The following is a 13,386-nucleotide window of genomic DNA, read 5'->3' on the forward strand; positions in this document are numbered from 1 at the left end:
GGTGGGAGCGCGGCGGGACGCGGAGCAGCCCCGGAGGATGGGGCGAGCGGCGGCAGGTGAGGCCGGGCAGGGCAGGGCGGGCTCGGCCGCAGCTCCGGGGGTCGCTCGCTGCCCGCGGGCACCGGCCGGAGCAGCGGGACGTCGCGGCACAGGCAGCCCCGGGCTGGCGGGGACCGCGGCACTGGAGGACGGACCGGGAGGATCTGCGGCGAGCGGCTCCTTTCGTGGTGGGGGGAGAGGTGGGGTTCACTTTCCCCACTGGAGAAAGGGAGCGGGAGGGCAGGTGGCACAGGGAGGGCAGGTGGCACAGGGAGTCACGTCCCCTCTGCTCTCCCCGCAGGCGTCGGGCTGGGCACCGTGTCCCTCTGGGGCTGCCTCCTGCTCGCTGCCGGCCTTGCCCTTGACCCAGCACCGCCCATCTGCAACTGCTCGGAGCCCATGGACTACCAGGCTTTCCGGGAGGCTCCGCTCCCTGAGAGCTGCTGCCTCAACTTCACCAGCTCCAACATCACCCAGCTAGACTGGGGAGCACTGGTGGGGGTGCAGGGGCTGCGGGAGCTCTACCTCTCCCACTGCAGCATCACGGCCATCAGCAACGCACAGGGAGTCCCTCCTGCCTTGGAAATCTTACACTTAAGCCACAACCTGTTGGAAAGTCTCCCTGGAAGCTTTCTAGAAAATGCCCCTAATTTGAGGGTTCTTTATCTGGACAGCAACCAGCTTCAGGAGCTACCCCGGTCCTTCCTGAAGGCATCTTCCCAGGTCCAGGAGGTCTACCTGGGCTTCAATGCCCTCACCTTTCTTCCTGCCAGCCTCCTGAAGCCATCTCTGCTCCAGCTTCAGCTCTCCAACAACAGCTGGGACTGCAGCTGTGCTTTGCTAACCAACCTGGAGGGTTGGTCCAGCCAGGCTGCCGAGGTTATCTGCCACACACCAGAGCACTACCACGGCGTGGGCCTCCAGAGCATCCCCCGGGACGAGCTGTGCCGCTCGCACGGCCTCACCGCCCTCTTCATCTGCCTGCCTCCCCTCCTCATCCTCACCTGCGTCACTTGGTGCTTCTGCCGGCAGAAGAAAAAGACCAACTACAGCCTCCAGAGCAGGTCCCAGAGCCAGCGGGCCATGGCAGAGAGGAGCAATGTGCCAATGTCTGCAGAGCCCCACCACTACATCCCCTACGAGCTGCCTGCTGCTCCCTCCAAGACTGAGAAGAAAGTGCTGCTGGGGAAACAGGTCGTGCTCCAGCCCTTCGTGGATCCACTGGAGAGTGGCAGAGACCTCTATGAGGAGGTGGAGATCCAGGTGGGATCCCCCAGCAGTCCCCAGGTGCCATCCCATGAAGGGCAGCTGGGCACCCCAGCACCAAGGGCAGAGGAGCTGGGCAGTGAGCCAGAGGTGGACACCGTGAGCGTGAGTGAAGTCCTGAAGGACTCTGCTGACCGGGAGAAGATCTACATGAGTCAGACAACCAGCTATTACAACCTGGTACCTGGTATCGAGCTGGAGGACTCAGACAACCTGGAGTATGAGACCATTGACCTGCACTGATGCCAGGACTTGGGCTGTGTCTGGACACACAGCTGGATGGCAGGGGCTGGGCAGCAGTGAAAGCCACCAGAGCAGGAGAGGCATGAGTTGTCCTGCCATGGCTGACAGTGGCTGTTTGCAAAGCTGCACCCCCAAATACCCGTCCCTTCCCCTGTGCTGCTGTGTGAACCCTCGCTTGCCATGTGCTGCAGCTGGGCAAGGCTGCAAGGGGGCTTCAGGCTCTGGGAACCCTACCACAGGCTGGTGGTGCCTGAGGAAGGACGTGGAGGGAAGGTGGGCGCTGGTTTTGGGGATCAAGGGATGATGCTGTGAGTGCCAGACCCACTGACCAGAGCTTCCTCTCTTGCTGGAGCCAGACGGTGCCTGGCACAGACCTGCTGCTCTCCAGCCTGCAGGGAACACGGTCTGGAGACATGAAACAGGGCTGGCCCTGCCTGTATGGTCTGCAGGGAGTGTTGCATTTGGACGGGGTGCCCCGGGCCTGGCAGGGGAAGCCTGTGGTGGCTCTGCCTGCTGCCCACGCCACAGTGGCACAGGGACTTGAGACAGTCAATGCACATGTGCTGCTTCATGGCGTGTGTGTGTGAAGTGCACACACAAACAGGGCGGTGTCAGAGGCGGCCCCTTGCAGACAGCCCTGCAGGATCCAGCTCTCAGTAAGAAATATATCATTTTACTCCTGGCAGTGTGGCTCCATCCCTTTGTGCTTTGGGGTAGTGGGGAGCCAACAAGTGGGATGTGGGGAGTGCAGGGATGGTGGACTTCACTCCTACCCCATCCACCCTCCCATGCCCTGGGTGATGGCCCAGTGAGGGTCTTGCTCAGCATCCCTGGAGCCTCTTTGTCACTCTGGCAGAGCAGAGCTGGGCACTGGCTAAATGCCAGCAGAGCCTTTAGATTGTATCAGGATTTACAACAGGGGTGGGGAAGGTGTCAGCCCGCTGTAAATGCCACAGATCCTGAACAAAGCAAGAATTTGTGGGGCTCCTGGGAGCAGGGCAAAGGCTGGGGGTGCTGTAAATCACTGCCCAGTACAGGCACCCCCAGCAAGTCTCACCCATGGTGCTCCAACCCTTCTCTGCAGATGAGGGGGAGGACATCTTTGTCCTCCTGCCCAGGGGGACATTCTCCAGGCTGGAAGCTGCATTGGCCACCCTGTCTGCTCTGCAGCCGTGCTGGGCCTGGTGCCCAGGCAGGAAGGGAGGGAGCTGGGCAGGGCAGGACGCGGTGCTCCGGCCGGCAAAGGAAGTGGCGTTTCCTGCAGTGCTGTGGGGCTTCCAGCAGCCCATGGTGGGACTGCTCAGCCCTAGCACTGCTCAGTCCCAGCCCCACATGGCCTGGGGACAAGGATGGGATGATTTCCCTTCATGTCTCTTGCCACTCATGGATGTTTCCCCCTGTTTTATATCCAGCTGGACTTCCTTCCTTGCTCCCTCCTGGGCCCTGGGAAAGTATCCCAGTCTTTTAATATCCCTCCATCACTCTCTGCCAAGTACTACAGCGTACCCTGGCTCATGCCACCACCACATCCCCACAGGGACAGAGGGACCAGAAGCTGCCACAGGGCAAAGGCAGGACAGGCAGGGTTAGCAGCTGTCTCCAGGGGCTGCAGATTTTGACTAGGGCTAACAACAGCTGCATTTTTCACCTGTGCTCCAGAAATGCCCACAGCTCTTCCATGGGTGCCCCCTCTGCTCATGTACCCTGGGATTCCATTCCCAGGGCTGCTGGGAATGATGTAACATCCTGTCCTTTCCCTCCTTCTCATGAAGCATAAATTCAGATGCCACAGCTGATGGAAAGGGAGTGACCCAAATGATCCCACTGGGTCTTATCCAGCCCTTGCTCTGGTACCTGCAGCCCCTGCCCAAATCTCAATCTCTGACAGGTGGCACGGTGTGACCAAACCCAGTGTTCCCTGTTCTTGTCTGTGACAGCCCTGGCACACTCAGACACATGTTTTCCAGATATTAGTTAAAAAGTTCCCTTTCCTGCAAGCCCCCCTTCCTTTAAAGCTCCCAAATTCCTTCAACAAGCCAGTCCTGCTTCTCCACTGCCTTCTAGGTCACTGCTGGACCTATTGAAGTGTAACCACAAGGTCATTTCCTGGGATGGATCATGTCCTGTAAAAATACCCCAAAGTTAATGCTGTGTGGAGCTGAGAGAGCCACTCAACAGCAAGGAGCGGGACACAAAACAAGTGACTTCACCTGGCTTATGCTGCAGCTGGTCATCCTATGAAAGCAACTCTTTTTTAAATTCAGACCCTCCACCTCTCAGAAGTGGGTAAGGTCCTCAGCCTAGGCTTTTGCACTGCTGAAGTCTAGCCAGGCTACAGCTGTGCTTAACCCCAGCCCCTGCCCATCACTCCCAGGCAGGTAAATCCCTGCGCTATCCATAGGGCTGTGCATTCCACAGCCTGCAGCGCTTTGGGAGCAAAGTGCCACACACCCTGGCCAGCTGCCACTGCTCTGTTCCCATGTCACATCTCCAGGTGCCACTTTCCTTCCCACGGGCAGTTGCCCTTGGCAGCTGTTTCTCAGAGTAGCAACTTTGTAAACATCACACATTGAGGAGCCATAATCTTGTTCATCGGTTTGTAATTCTGCTGTGACACCGAGACAGCATTTGCTCCATAAAGCCCGAGTTTCTCCACCTGTACAAAGTTCCCCAGAAACACCCTGAATGCTGTTTGCACTCTCTGGAGGATGACGGGAGAGAAGAAACACACTCAGAGGAAGCAGCCGTGACACAGCCCTGCCAAGGGCGCTTATCGCCTCCGCTCCACCTCTCTGCAAAGCAGGCGTTGCTGGAGAGCAGGGAAAGTTTACACCGGATCACTATGGAGAAGGAATGTGCTTGTGAAAACATCCCACCCAGCCCGGGTCCCACTGCCAGGGACTCCTGGACTGCAGGGGCACGCAGCTGGGCTCAGCCCTGCCCCAGTGTGAGGGACTGCCAGCGCACACCTGTGGCACAGCGTGCTGCTGCGGGCATGAACAGCAGCACTCTGCAACGCTCAGCTCTGGCACTGACTCACCCCACCTCCCTGCCAGCGCCACGGCATGAACCCACTCCCCAGGGCACCTCCTGCTGTTACACTTGGCAAACACGGCACAGCGTCACAGGAAAAAAAATTAAGCCCCTCCCCCCAAATCTATTTGGGGGCACGGAGTTGCATTTTTGAAGCATGAGACTTGGGTCTTGCCACAACTCTCCTCAGGGCGAGATGATCATGGGCCACCTCCCTTTCAGTTCAGAGCTAATAATTGAGATGCTGGGGCTGCAGGAAGCCTGATTTGCACCAGTGATCCAGTGGATAAATTGGCTTTTGTGAAAAAACACAAATGGGATGAAGTGTGCAGTGTGTTTACCTGACAGGCACAAGATGTGCTAGCCTGGCCTGCCCTATGGCACAGGACCAGCTCAGATGGGCTCCTGACTTCCCCCAATACCTGCACAAAGAGCAACTATTTTCAGAGATTTAAGGACAGGAGCCTCTAGGAAAGAGATCACCAAAACAACCAGAATAACTTTTGCTCACCACAGCTTTCCAATTCCACCACAAGTGGCAGGGCACAAAGCTGGAGTTTGTATCCAGCTTTCGAAAGGGACAGACCATGATGAGAGCCTGGCCCTTCTGCTAGAAGGAGTTGATCTTGCACTGGAATGAGACCAAGGAGGCCAGGGAAAGACCAGCTGGTCAACTGAGCAGTGCCACCTAGTTTGGTTAAAGATACTGGATGCTGCAGGGAACTGTACAACCATGCAGGAAACACCAAAGGGGGCTGCTGGCCTGAACCAGGGGATGGGAGCTCATGTAATGTGGAAGGCAGAGAGGCACGAGTTACCAGCTGCAGAGGCTGAAGGTGTAGTAGCCAAGTTTCAGCCAGACTTGCTCCCAGGAACGCAGAACTTTTAATGGGGGTGCACACCTGCACCTACCTCCTGCTCACAAGTTTCCAATATTGGACATTCCCCGCTTCTGCCCAATCTGACAGCTCTTTTCCACACACACTTGGTCCTGCAAGTCACTTAGAACCCACGGAGATGTTTTAATTGAGCACATGCAGGGTCAAGTTTTGCCTGAAGATGTTAAAGGGTGCAGGGATTCCTAGAGTTCCATGTTCCTTCACATTTTACAAGGCAGGTGGAGCTACAGAAGCCCTCTCCATACTGCACACGCAAATGAGCACACAACCTGTTACGGCACAAGACTCGTGGTTTATTCCTTCTCTTAGCACAATAGTTTTTATTCATTTGCCTTTTCTGGCCTTGATCTTCCTCAAGTAGAACTCTAATTCCTTGCCTTCCAACACGTAGCCATCGGCTCGGCCACACTGTCCGGGTCTGGAGGCAATGCAGGCTGCAAGGAGAAGTCATGCAGTTAAAGTCTGGCAATTCCCACCCCAGTGCACACAGCAGAGAACAGACACTGCACGCAGCCTCTCTGCAGCAGCGCGGACGAGCAGCTCATCCATCAGTAACCGAGTCAGCAGCGTGGAGGTACCGTGCTCTGGAAGCTGCACTCCCTAATGAAGTCCTCCTCAGATCTCCAAACTGTCATCGCTCGGGTTCAGCAGCAGAACTGGACAAAGGTCTCATCACCAGAAGACTTCAGAACACTCAACTGTTTGCCAGAGCTTGAAACATCAAAGCTCTCAGATGCCTGAGGCACATTTTTCTGACACCCTCTTGCTCATTTTGCTAGTCTTGAGCCCCTTTCTTTCTCAAAACCCCAACAGGAATAATCAACTGCAGAAGCCTGGCTAGCCAGACTTCCCCATCCTGCCCACAAGTGGGGTATCTCTGGAGAAAATGAAAGAGCAAGTTACATTAACTGCTGCCAGGGACTCACCAAGTAGCTTTCCTTGCTGGAACTGCTCCTCAAGAATACTTGCTATCTTGGCATTCTTCTTTCGCTCATCGTATTTTTTCTGGATCTTCTTTGAACGCTTCTTGTTCAGTATTTCCTCCTCTTCAGGAGTCTAAACCCAAGACCAAAAGCAAAAAAAAATGTTTAACAAATGGCCACCTTCCACTAACACAGGTGTTTTCCACTACCATGAAGGAAGCCCTTGTATTCTCAACACTGTACTGTTTTCAAAGTCATACCTGGCTAAGGTACAAATACTTTGATCTCACAGAAGCAGGTCCTGCATTTCACTTTTGAGACCAAGAAATGCAACACTGCTAACCAGAGTCACTGCTGACAACTGAGCACATTGGCCTAGGGAAGGCTGTTCTCAAGTCAATGAAAATGCAAAGGTTTCCCTGGTGAATCACTCCTCCTACAAAAAGCAGTGAATACTCTTTCCCTCTGCAGAAAAAATGAAAGCACTTGGGTGTGGTGCAAGTCCAGGCAGACAAGCTCTCCCCCTGCTTCTGCACTACACAGCACCCAAACAAGAGCTGCTTTGCTTTTAATGCAAGAATTAATCTGAATGCTACATGTGGGGTTTTAAATACCCTCTAGCAGTCCAGGGTTTGATTCTCAGATTAATGGCTCAGTGTAGTTTCAAGACACTTAACATGCTGAAGTTCAATGAGCAATCCCCAAGCTCCTCACCAGAGCGATCACTGCCCAGCACAAGAACCCAACCTACAAAGTCTTCCTCAGCATCCTAAATTGTCATCGCTCTCCCTTCAGTAGCAGAACTGGACAAAGGTATCATCATTAGAAGACAAAAATTTTGACAGGCAGGTCCTTGTGCACAAATGGGCGAGAGCTTCTGGGTGAGCTCCTACCGAGCACTCCATTAGGAGAGCCAGACTTATCCTGAGAACCTACGGGGACACAGCTCAGATAAGCAGTGCTGGGTACCCAGGCCTGTCCTGGCAGGCTCTGTCCGTTCAGGATGGCTAACTGCCTCTGGCAGGGCACACTGCTCTGCCAGGAGCCAAAAGGACGAGCCCAGGCGTACCAGTTTGGCGCCCTTCTTGCGCCCCAGGGGCAGGGCATAGTGGGCCTCGTACCACTGCCGGTACGGGGTGCTGTCGATGAGCACGATGCAGTTCTTCACCAGGGTCTTGGTCCGCACCAGCTCGTTGTTGGAAGCGTTGTACACAACGTCAATAATTCTGGTCTTGCGAGTGCAGCCTTTCAAGAGAAGAGCGTGAGTTCAGACCTACAGGGATCAGGCAGCTGAGTGTGCAGCTCACAGCATCTCACACAAGCCTTTTAAATAACTTGGCACTCAACACCTCACCCAGTATCTTCCAGCCTGCCTGGCGTTGAATTAAATTTAACTAGAAGATGCAGCTATTTTTCATACTTTGTCAAACTTTCTGTTGTTAGGACAGAAATTACATCTGGAAATTAAATCCCTCCTATATGAAAACCAGTTGAGTTGGAACTCATCTCCGAAGTATCTAAGCAACCCTAGAAAATAACTGTCCAGCCTAGCAAGATCAGCAGATGCCAACTAGCACTGCACACAGGGCTCAATGCTGTATGCACTTGCTAGAATCACTGAATTAAGCCATACTGAGTGGGACTGCCCTGAAATACATTTCATAAACCATTTCTATAGGATGAGGGTCTGTGAGTAAACTGAGAAGGGAAGCTGGTGTTTTCACCCTTCCAAGACCCCCCTGAAGCCTGCAGCCTCAGTTACTAGATTTGACTGTTCAGCAGTCACCTGCCCTGAAAACAGCCCCCATATACACAAAGATCCTGCACAAGGTGGCTTTTCACCCTTCACTCACATACCTTGTCCATGTTGCAAGGCACACTCAGCCTCTTCACATGTGCAATAGTGACTGTAATGACACTTTTCACTGCACAGACAATGCTCTGAGATAAGTGAAAGCATGTCCTGTGCCCTCACACCATGCAGGTCACTAACCCACCATCCTCCTTACAGCTGTTTTACCATCCTGCTCACGACTGGGCCCAGGCTCAAGTGATACTTGTTGTCAGCTTGTAAAGCAAAGCTGACTGTAATGACACTTTTCACTAACCCACCACCCTCCTTACTGCTGTTTTACCATCCTGCTCAGGACTGGGCCCAGGCTCAAGTGATACTTGTTGTCGGCTTGTAAAGCAAAGAAAACCCACCTTGCTCAGGGGAAATATGACAGAATTCCCCTCTTGCTTCTGGGCTTCTTACTTTTGCTTAGCAAAGCAGAAATATGAAATTGCACATGCTAATGTGACACTGTCCTAGGGTCAGGCCTTCTCACAAGCATCCTCAGAGCCTTTCTCTGTTGCTCAACATCACTTAACTTTAGCTTGTAAAGCAAAGAAAACCCAACTTGCTCAGGGGAAAATATGACAGAATCCCCCTCTTGCTTCTGGGCTTCTTACTTTTGCTTAGCAAAGCAGAAATACGAAGTTGCACATGCTAATGTGACACTGTCCTAGGGTCAGGCCTTCTCACAAGCATCCTCAGAGCCTTTCTCTGTTGCTCAACATCACTTAACTTTCAGTAACCCCATTCACTGATGAACAAAACTTGTGTTTCTGAAGAACTACTTGTATATAGGATTTCAGCCCCTTTTTAGTCTGCCTCCCCCATAAAAAGTTAAGGTAAGCATGTCACTCAGTGTAACTATGACACTCCTATCACTGTGAACTTAGTGGAAATCCAAGTCCCGCTAAGGCCACGTAAGGTCAAAGTTATCATCATCATCATCACCATGCACGCTGCATCAGCTGCCAGCTCCAGGACGTTCCATCCAAGCCCACAAACCCACTGTGCAGCAGCGCCCCAGACCAGCACAGGTTTCCCCTGCACGCAGCAGGCTCAGCACATACTTACACTCTGAGCCCCAGGAGAAGTTGCCGACGTCCAAGCGAAGGGCTCGGTACTTCTTATTGCCCCCACGAACCCTGACGGTGTGAATCCGGCGCGGGCCAATCTGCAGATTGAGATTTGAGACACAAACGCCGGGCTGCTGCTGGCTCCGCACACTGCACGGCCCCACGGGAGCCCAGCACAGCCCTGGCCTCCGAGGCAATGTGGTCAGTGTAACTATGACAAACCCCAGCATCGGCACATGCAGTAAATGACCAGAACGGTCTGCTGCATCTACCTAAGGTGAAAGCTTCATCACTCCAATTGCCTCTCACTGCAAAAACGCATCCTGCTTTCCATCGGCAGGGAGGAAAATACCACCCTTTAGAGAAGGATGGTCAGATATTCAACCCCACACCAAACAGCAGCAATTTAAACCTCTAATAGCACAGAAGCAGCAACTCGAGCTGGAAAACATGATTCTGACCGACTCTGCCCAATCGCTCACCTTAGTGTTGGCGGGAGGTCTCCCCAGCTCATACTTCCTCTTCTTGTGGTAGGGCTTCCTCTTGCCCCCAGTCTTGCGACGCTTGTGCCAGTTGTCCCGGGAGATACCTGCACGGAGAGCAGCGTGGTCAGAGGGAGCCACGAGCCCAGCCGGCCGCAGCAGCAGGGCGCGGTTCTGAGTCCTCAGCTCTCCAAGGTTGGTATCCGCACAGTGCACTCAGCCTTATGCAGCAGTTAGAGAAGCTTCATCATTGATACTCAGACCTGCCCCGAGCACATCCCTTCCAGCAGAGCTGTACGAAGCAGACAGACCCCCTGTTCCGTGCTCTCTTTGGGAAGCTGCCTCCCAACGTACCTCGCGTGCTGGGCGCTCTCTGGGAAGCGCCCGATGCCGATCTGACAGGCACACTACAGCAATCATCCTACGCTACTGGAAGGATGTGGTGGACCCCCATCCCACCTGTCCGCTGAGCCCCTACGAGAGACACCCCGAATCAACTCGGCCTGCTGGGTCCCCAGCGGGGACCATCTCTGCAGAACGCGCCACCTCCCGCAAGGGCCCAAGCTGCCAAGGTGCGCAGCGCTCCACGACGCCGCCCCGCACCCCTCCCGATGGGTCCGCTGAACGCTGCTCCACCTCACCCGCATCTGCTCATCTGCGGCAGACACCGGGAGCGAGCCCAGCGCTCGGGATCTGCAGGAAATTAAGGCGCAGCGAGAAGAGGCCGCCTACCCTCATCATCCACCAGCCGCCATGTTGGGCCCGCTCACCCTCCCCCCGTCAGCGGCTCGGCACTACCGCAGCCGCCCCCGATGGCGGACGGCGCAGGCCGGCGATAGTCCCCGCTTGCCACCCGGTGGGGGAGCGGGGCGGATGCGGTGGCGCAGCGGGCGGATGGCGGCGGATGGCGGCAGCCCCCGAGCTCCTTCACTCACCCATGGTGCGGCACCGGCGCAAAGAGGCGGGGCGGAAGCTCGCGGGGCGGCTTGGCGGGATGAGCTCTCGCGATGCGGTGACGTCACCGCGCCGCCAGAGCGAGGCGCACGCCGTTGCCTGGAGACGCGGCGGCGCCGAGTGGAGCCGGCGGACAATGGCGGCAGCCTGCGGGGCCGGCAGGGAGCGGGCATGGCCAGGGGTCCGTCTGCCGCAGCCCCGGCCTTCCTGTCCGCCGGGTCACCGCGCGCACGCCTCCAGGCAGGGCCGGCAGGTCACCGTGCGCACGTCTCCACGCAGGGCCCAGAGCCCGGCGTCCCGCGGCGGGGCCGAGCGGGCGCAACAGCGCTGGCGCACACGGGCTGCGAGTCGTGACAGCCTCATTAGCATATGCATATTAGTATTCTGAATCATTTGCATGCCCGGTGTACCACACTTGGTTCATTAGCATATCCCTTATTAGTATTCAGATTTATTTCCCTACCCAGGGTGCACCGCGCGTCGGCGGAGCGGCCCCGGTCGCGTTTTCCGCCGCCGCTCCCCGGGGCTGCCGCGTCCAGCGCGGGCTGGATCCATGCCGGTGCCACGGGAGCGGACCGCGGCGGCGGGAGAGCCAGGCTGGGCGCCGCGAGTCGCCGTGACCTAGAGAGGGACAGCCGAGGGACGCCGTGTGCGCGAGGGGGGCCCCGGGCATACTCTGGTTTCTCTTCAGATCGTATAAATCTTTCGCCTTTTACTAAAGATTTCCGTGGAGAGGAACAGGCACGAGTGTCGAGAAATTTTTTGAGGCTCCATTTCGGTGGAGCTCCCCCTACTCTGGTAAAAAACAGATTAAAGGAAAATCCCTTGTGGAACTCTTGCCGCCGTGCACGGGCGGTGGAAAGGGAGCGAGGTACATGGAACGGGATATGGAGCGCCGTAACCGGCTCCTCCGCCGTCCGCGCCCAGATTTCACAGACGGATCACAGGAATTATTTGGCTGGGAGCGGCCGGGGCGCTGCGGGCACTGACGCTGTACCCAGATGGAGACAAGTGACAAGCGCTGTCCCTCAGCGCTGTGTCCTGGGACTGGCTGGGGTTTTTAATATCTTTATCAACGACACAGGCAGTGGGAGCGGGTGCACCCGCAGGCAGTGCACAAGCTGGGTGCTGTGGGTGACACACCTGAAGGGCACGGTGCCAGCTAGGGGGACCCGGACAAACTGGGGCCCACAAGAACCTCATGAAGTTCAACAAGTGCCCTGTGCTGCCTCTGGCTCTGGACGATGCCGGACACAAGAAGAACTGGAGAACACAGACTGGAAAACTCATGGAGACTAGGTCTGATGAGAAAGGAGGGAGGGTTCTTATGGGTGAAAAGCTGGACATGAACCAAGAGGGAGCAGTCAGAGCCCAGAAAGCCAACGGCATCCTGGGCAGCAGGTCAGAGGCAATTCTGCTCCTTACTGCTGAATCCAGCTCTCTGGTCCCCAGTGCAGGAAAGACACAGATATGCTGGAGCAGATCCAGAGGAAGCTATGAAGAGGATCAGAGGGCTGGAGCCTCTCTCCTGTGAAGACAGGCTGACACACTGGGGTTGTTGAGCCTGGAAGAGAAAAGGTTTTGGAGAGATCTTATTGAGGCCTTCCAATACTTATAAGGGGCTTATATATATATATATAAAAAGATATAATTACTTTTTACAAAGGCATGTAGTGATAGGGCAAGAGAGAACACTTTAAAATTAAAAGATGAGAGATTTAGGTTACATATTAGAAAGGAGTTCTTTACTGTGAGGGTAGTGAGGCACTGGAACAGGCTGCCCAGGGAAGCTGTGGCTGCCCTACCCCGGGAAGTGCTCAGGACCAGCTTGGACGGGGCTTTGAGCGAGCTGGTCTAGTAGGAGGTGAGCCTACTCATGGCACAGGGATGCGAACTCGATGATCTTTAAGATCGCATCCAACCTAGACCATTCTGTGATTCTATTTTATTTTCCTTACATTGTAAATTTAATACTGTTTTGCTTTAATTACTAAACTCCTTCCCCTCAACCCATGACTTTCTCCCTTCTACCCTTCCCGCGGGGTGGGGGCGGTCAGCCAGGGGCTGTACGGAGCCCGGCTGGGGTCAAACCCCGCCGGGGACCCGGCAGCGCGGCCGAGGCTGAGTGCGCCCCGCCCCGTTACCGGCCTGATTTGCATACCCAGGGTGCCCCGCGGCCCCGCCGGTGCCCGGTCCCGCCGGTGTCCGGCGCTGCGGCCGCTGTCCCGGGCGGTGAGCGCTGTCCGGTGTGTGCCCTCCGGGGCGGGACCGGGGCTGTGGAGCCGGGAGCGGCGCGGTGCCGAGCCGCGCGTCACCCTGACTTCTGCGGGGTGCGACGGACAGCGGCAATGGCGGGCAGCGAACGCACAGCATACTCTGGTTTCTCTTCAGATCGTATAAATCTTTCGCCTTTTACTAAAGATTTCCGTGGAGAGGAACAGGCACGAGTGTCGAGAAATTTTTTGAGGCTCCATTTCGGTGGAGCTCCCCCTACTCTTGTTAAAAACAGAAAAAACCTTTCATTTTATAAACACATATTACGTCTGGGTTGCGTAAAAGCGTAGCGTCGTCCCACCCTGACAGTCACCATGTCTGCCCGCTCTGCGGTGTATACAGCCGCACCTCGATATTCCGCTG

General features: G+C 55.6%; 3 protein-coding genes and 7 non-coding genes across 10 annotated transcripts; 4 read left to right on the forward strand and 6 right to left on the reverse strand.

Annotated features, from left to right (window-relative positions):
- Positions 1-6: 6 nt before the first annotated feature.
- On the forward strand, positions 7-2,233 carry LOC121345030. Its single transcript, XM_041421542.1, has 2 exons — positions 7-56; positions 341-2,233. Exons 1-2 carry the CDS (start codon positions 38-40, stop codon positions 1,546-1,548), a joined length of 1,227 nt encoding a protein of 408 aa, XP_041277476.1. The 5' UTR covers positions 7-37; the 3' UTR covers positions 1,549-2,233.
- Positions 2,234-5,137: 2,904 nt separating this feature from the next.
- LOC121345249 lies at positions 5,138-5,268 on the reverse strand. Its single transcript, XR_005953946.1, has one exon. It is a non-coding gene; the product is annotated as a small nucleolar RNA SNORA35 (small nucleolar RNA).
- A 484-nt stretch (positions 5,269-5,752) lies between these two features.
- On the reverse strand, positions 5,753-10,786 carry RPS8 (ribosomal protein S8). The gene is made up of 6 exons (XM_041421800.1): positions 10,731-10,786; positions 9,796-9,902; positions 9,312-9,411; positions 7,473-7,648; positions 6,407-6,536; positions 5,753-5,914 (listed from the first exon to the last, which is right to left on the reverse strand). The coding sequence occupies exons 1-6, from the start codon at positions 10,732-10,734 to the stop codon at positions 5,805-5,807; spliced, it is 627 nt and encodes a 208-aa protein (XP_041277734.1). The 5' UTR covers positions 10,735-10,786; the 3' UTR covers positions 5,753-5,804.
- LOC121345247 lies at positions 6,091-6,162 on the reverse strand. The gene has a single exon (XR_005953944.1). It is a non-coding gene; the product is annotated as a small nucleolar RNA SNORD38 (small nucleolar RNA).
- LOC121345246 lies at positions 7,160-7,232 on the reverse strand. Its single transcript, XR_005953943.1, has one exon. It is a non-coding gene; the product is annotated as a small nucleolar RNA SNORD38 (small nucleolar RNA).
- Positions 9,510-9,613, reverse strand: LOC121345248. The gene has a single exon (XR_005953945.1). It is a non-coding gene; the product is annotated as a small nucleolar RNA SNORD46 (small nucleolar RNA).
- LOC121345245 lies at positions 9,971-10,055 on the reverse strand. Its single transcript, XR_005953942.1, has one exon. It is a non-coding gene; the product is annotated as a small nucleolar RNA SNORD55/SNORD39 (small nucleolar RNA).
- Positions 10,787-10,934: 148 nt separating the features above from the next.
- LOC121345184 lies at positions 10,935-12,351 on the forward strand. The gene has a single exon (XM_041421798.1). It carries the CDS (start codon positions 11,119-11,121, stop codon positions 12,046-12,048), a length of 930 nt encoding a protein of 309 aa, XP_041277732.1. The 5' UTR covers positions 10,935-11,118; the 3' UTR covers positions 12,049-12,351.
- LOC121345250 lies at positions 11,421-11,535 on the forward strand. The gene has a single exon (XR_005953947.1). It is a non-coding gene; the product is annotated as a U5 spliceosomal RNA (small nuclear RNA).
- Positions 12,352-13,120: 769 nt separating the features above from the next.
- Positions 13,121-13,235, forward strand: LOC121345251. The gene has a single exon (XR_005953948.1). It is a non-coding gene; the product is annotated as a U5 spliceosomal RNA (small nuclear RNA).
- Positions 13,236-13,386: the final 151 nt, after the last annotated feature.

Source organism: Onychostruthus taczanowskii, unplaced genomic scaffold, assembly GCF_017590055.1.
Source record: "Onychostruthus taczanowskii isolate IOZ18803 unplaced genomic scaffold, ASM1759005v1 scaffold7, whole genome shotgun sequence".
Lineage (NCBI taxonomy): Eukaryota > Metazoa > Chordata > Aves > Passeriformes > Passeridae > Onychostruthus > Onychostruthus taczanowskii.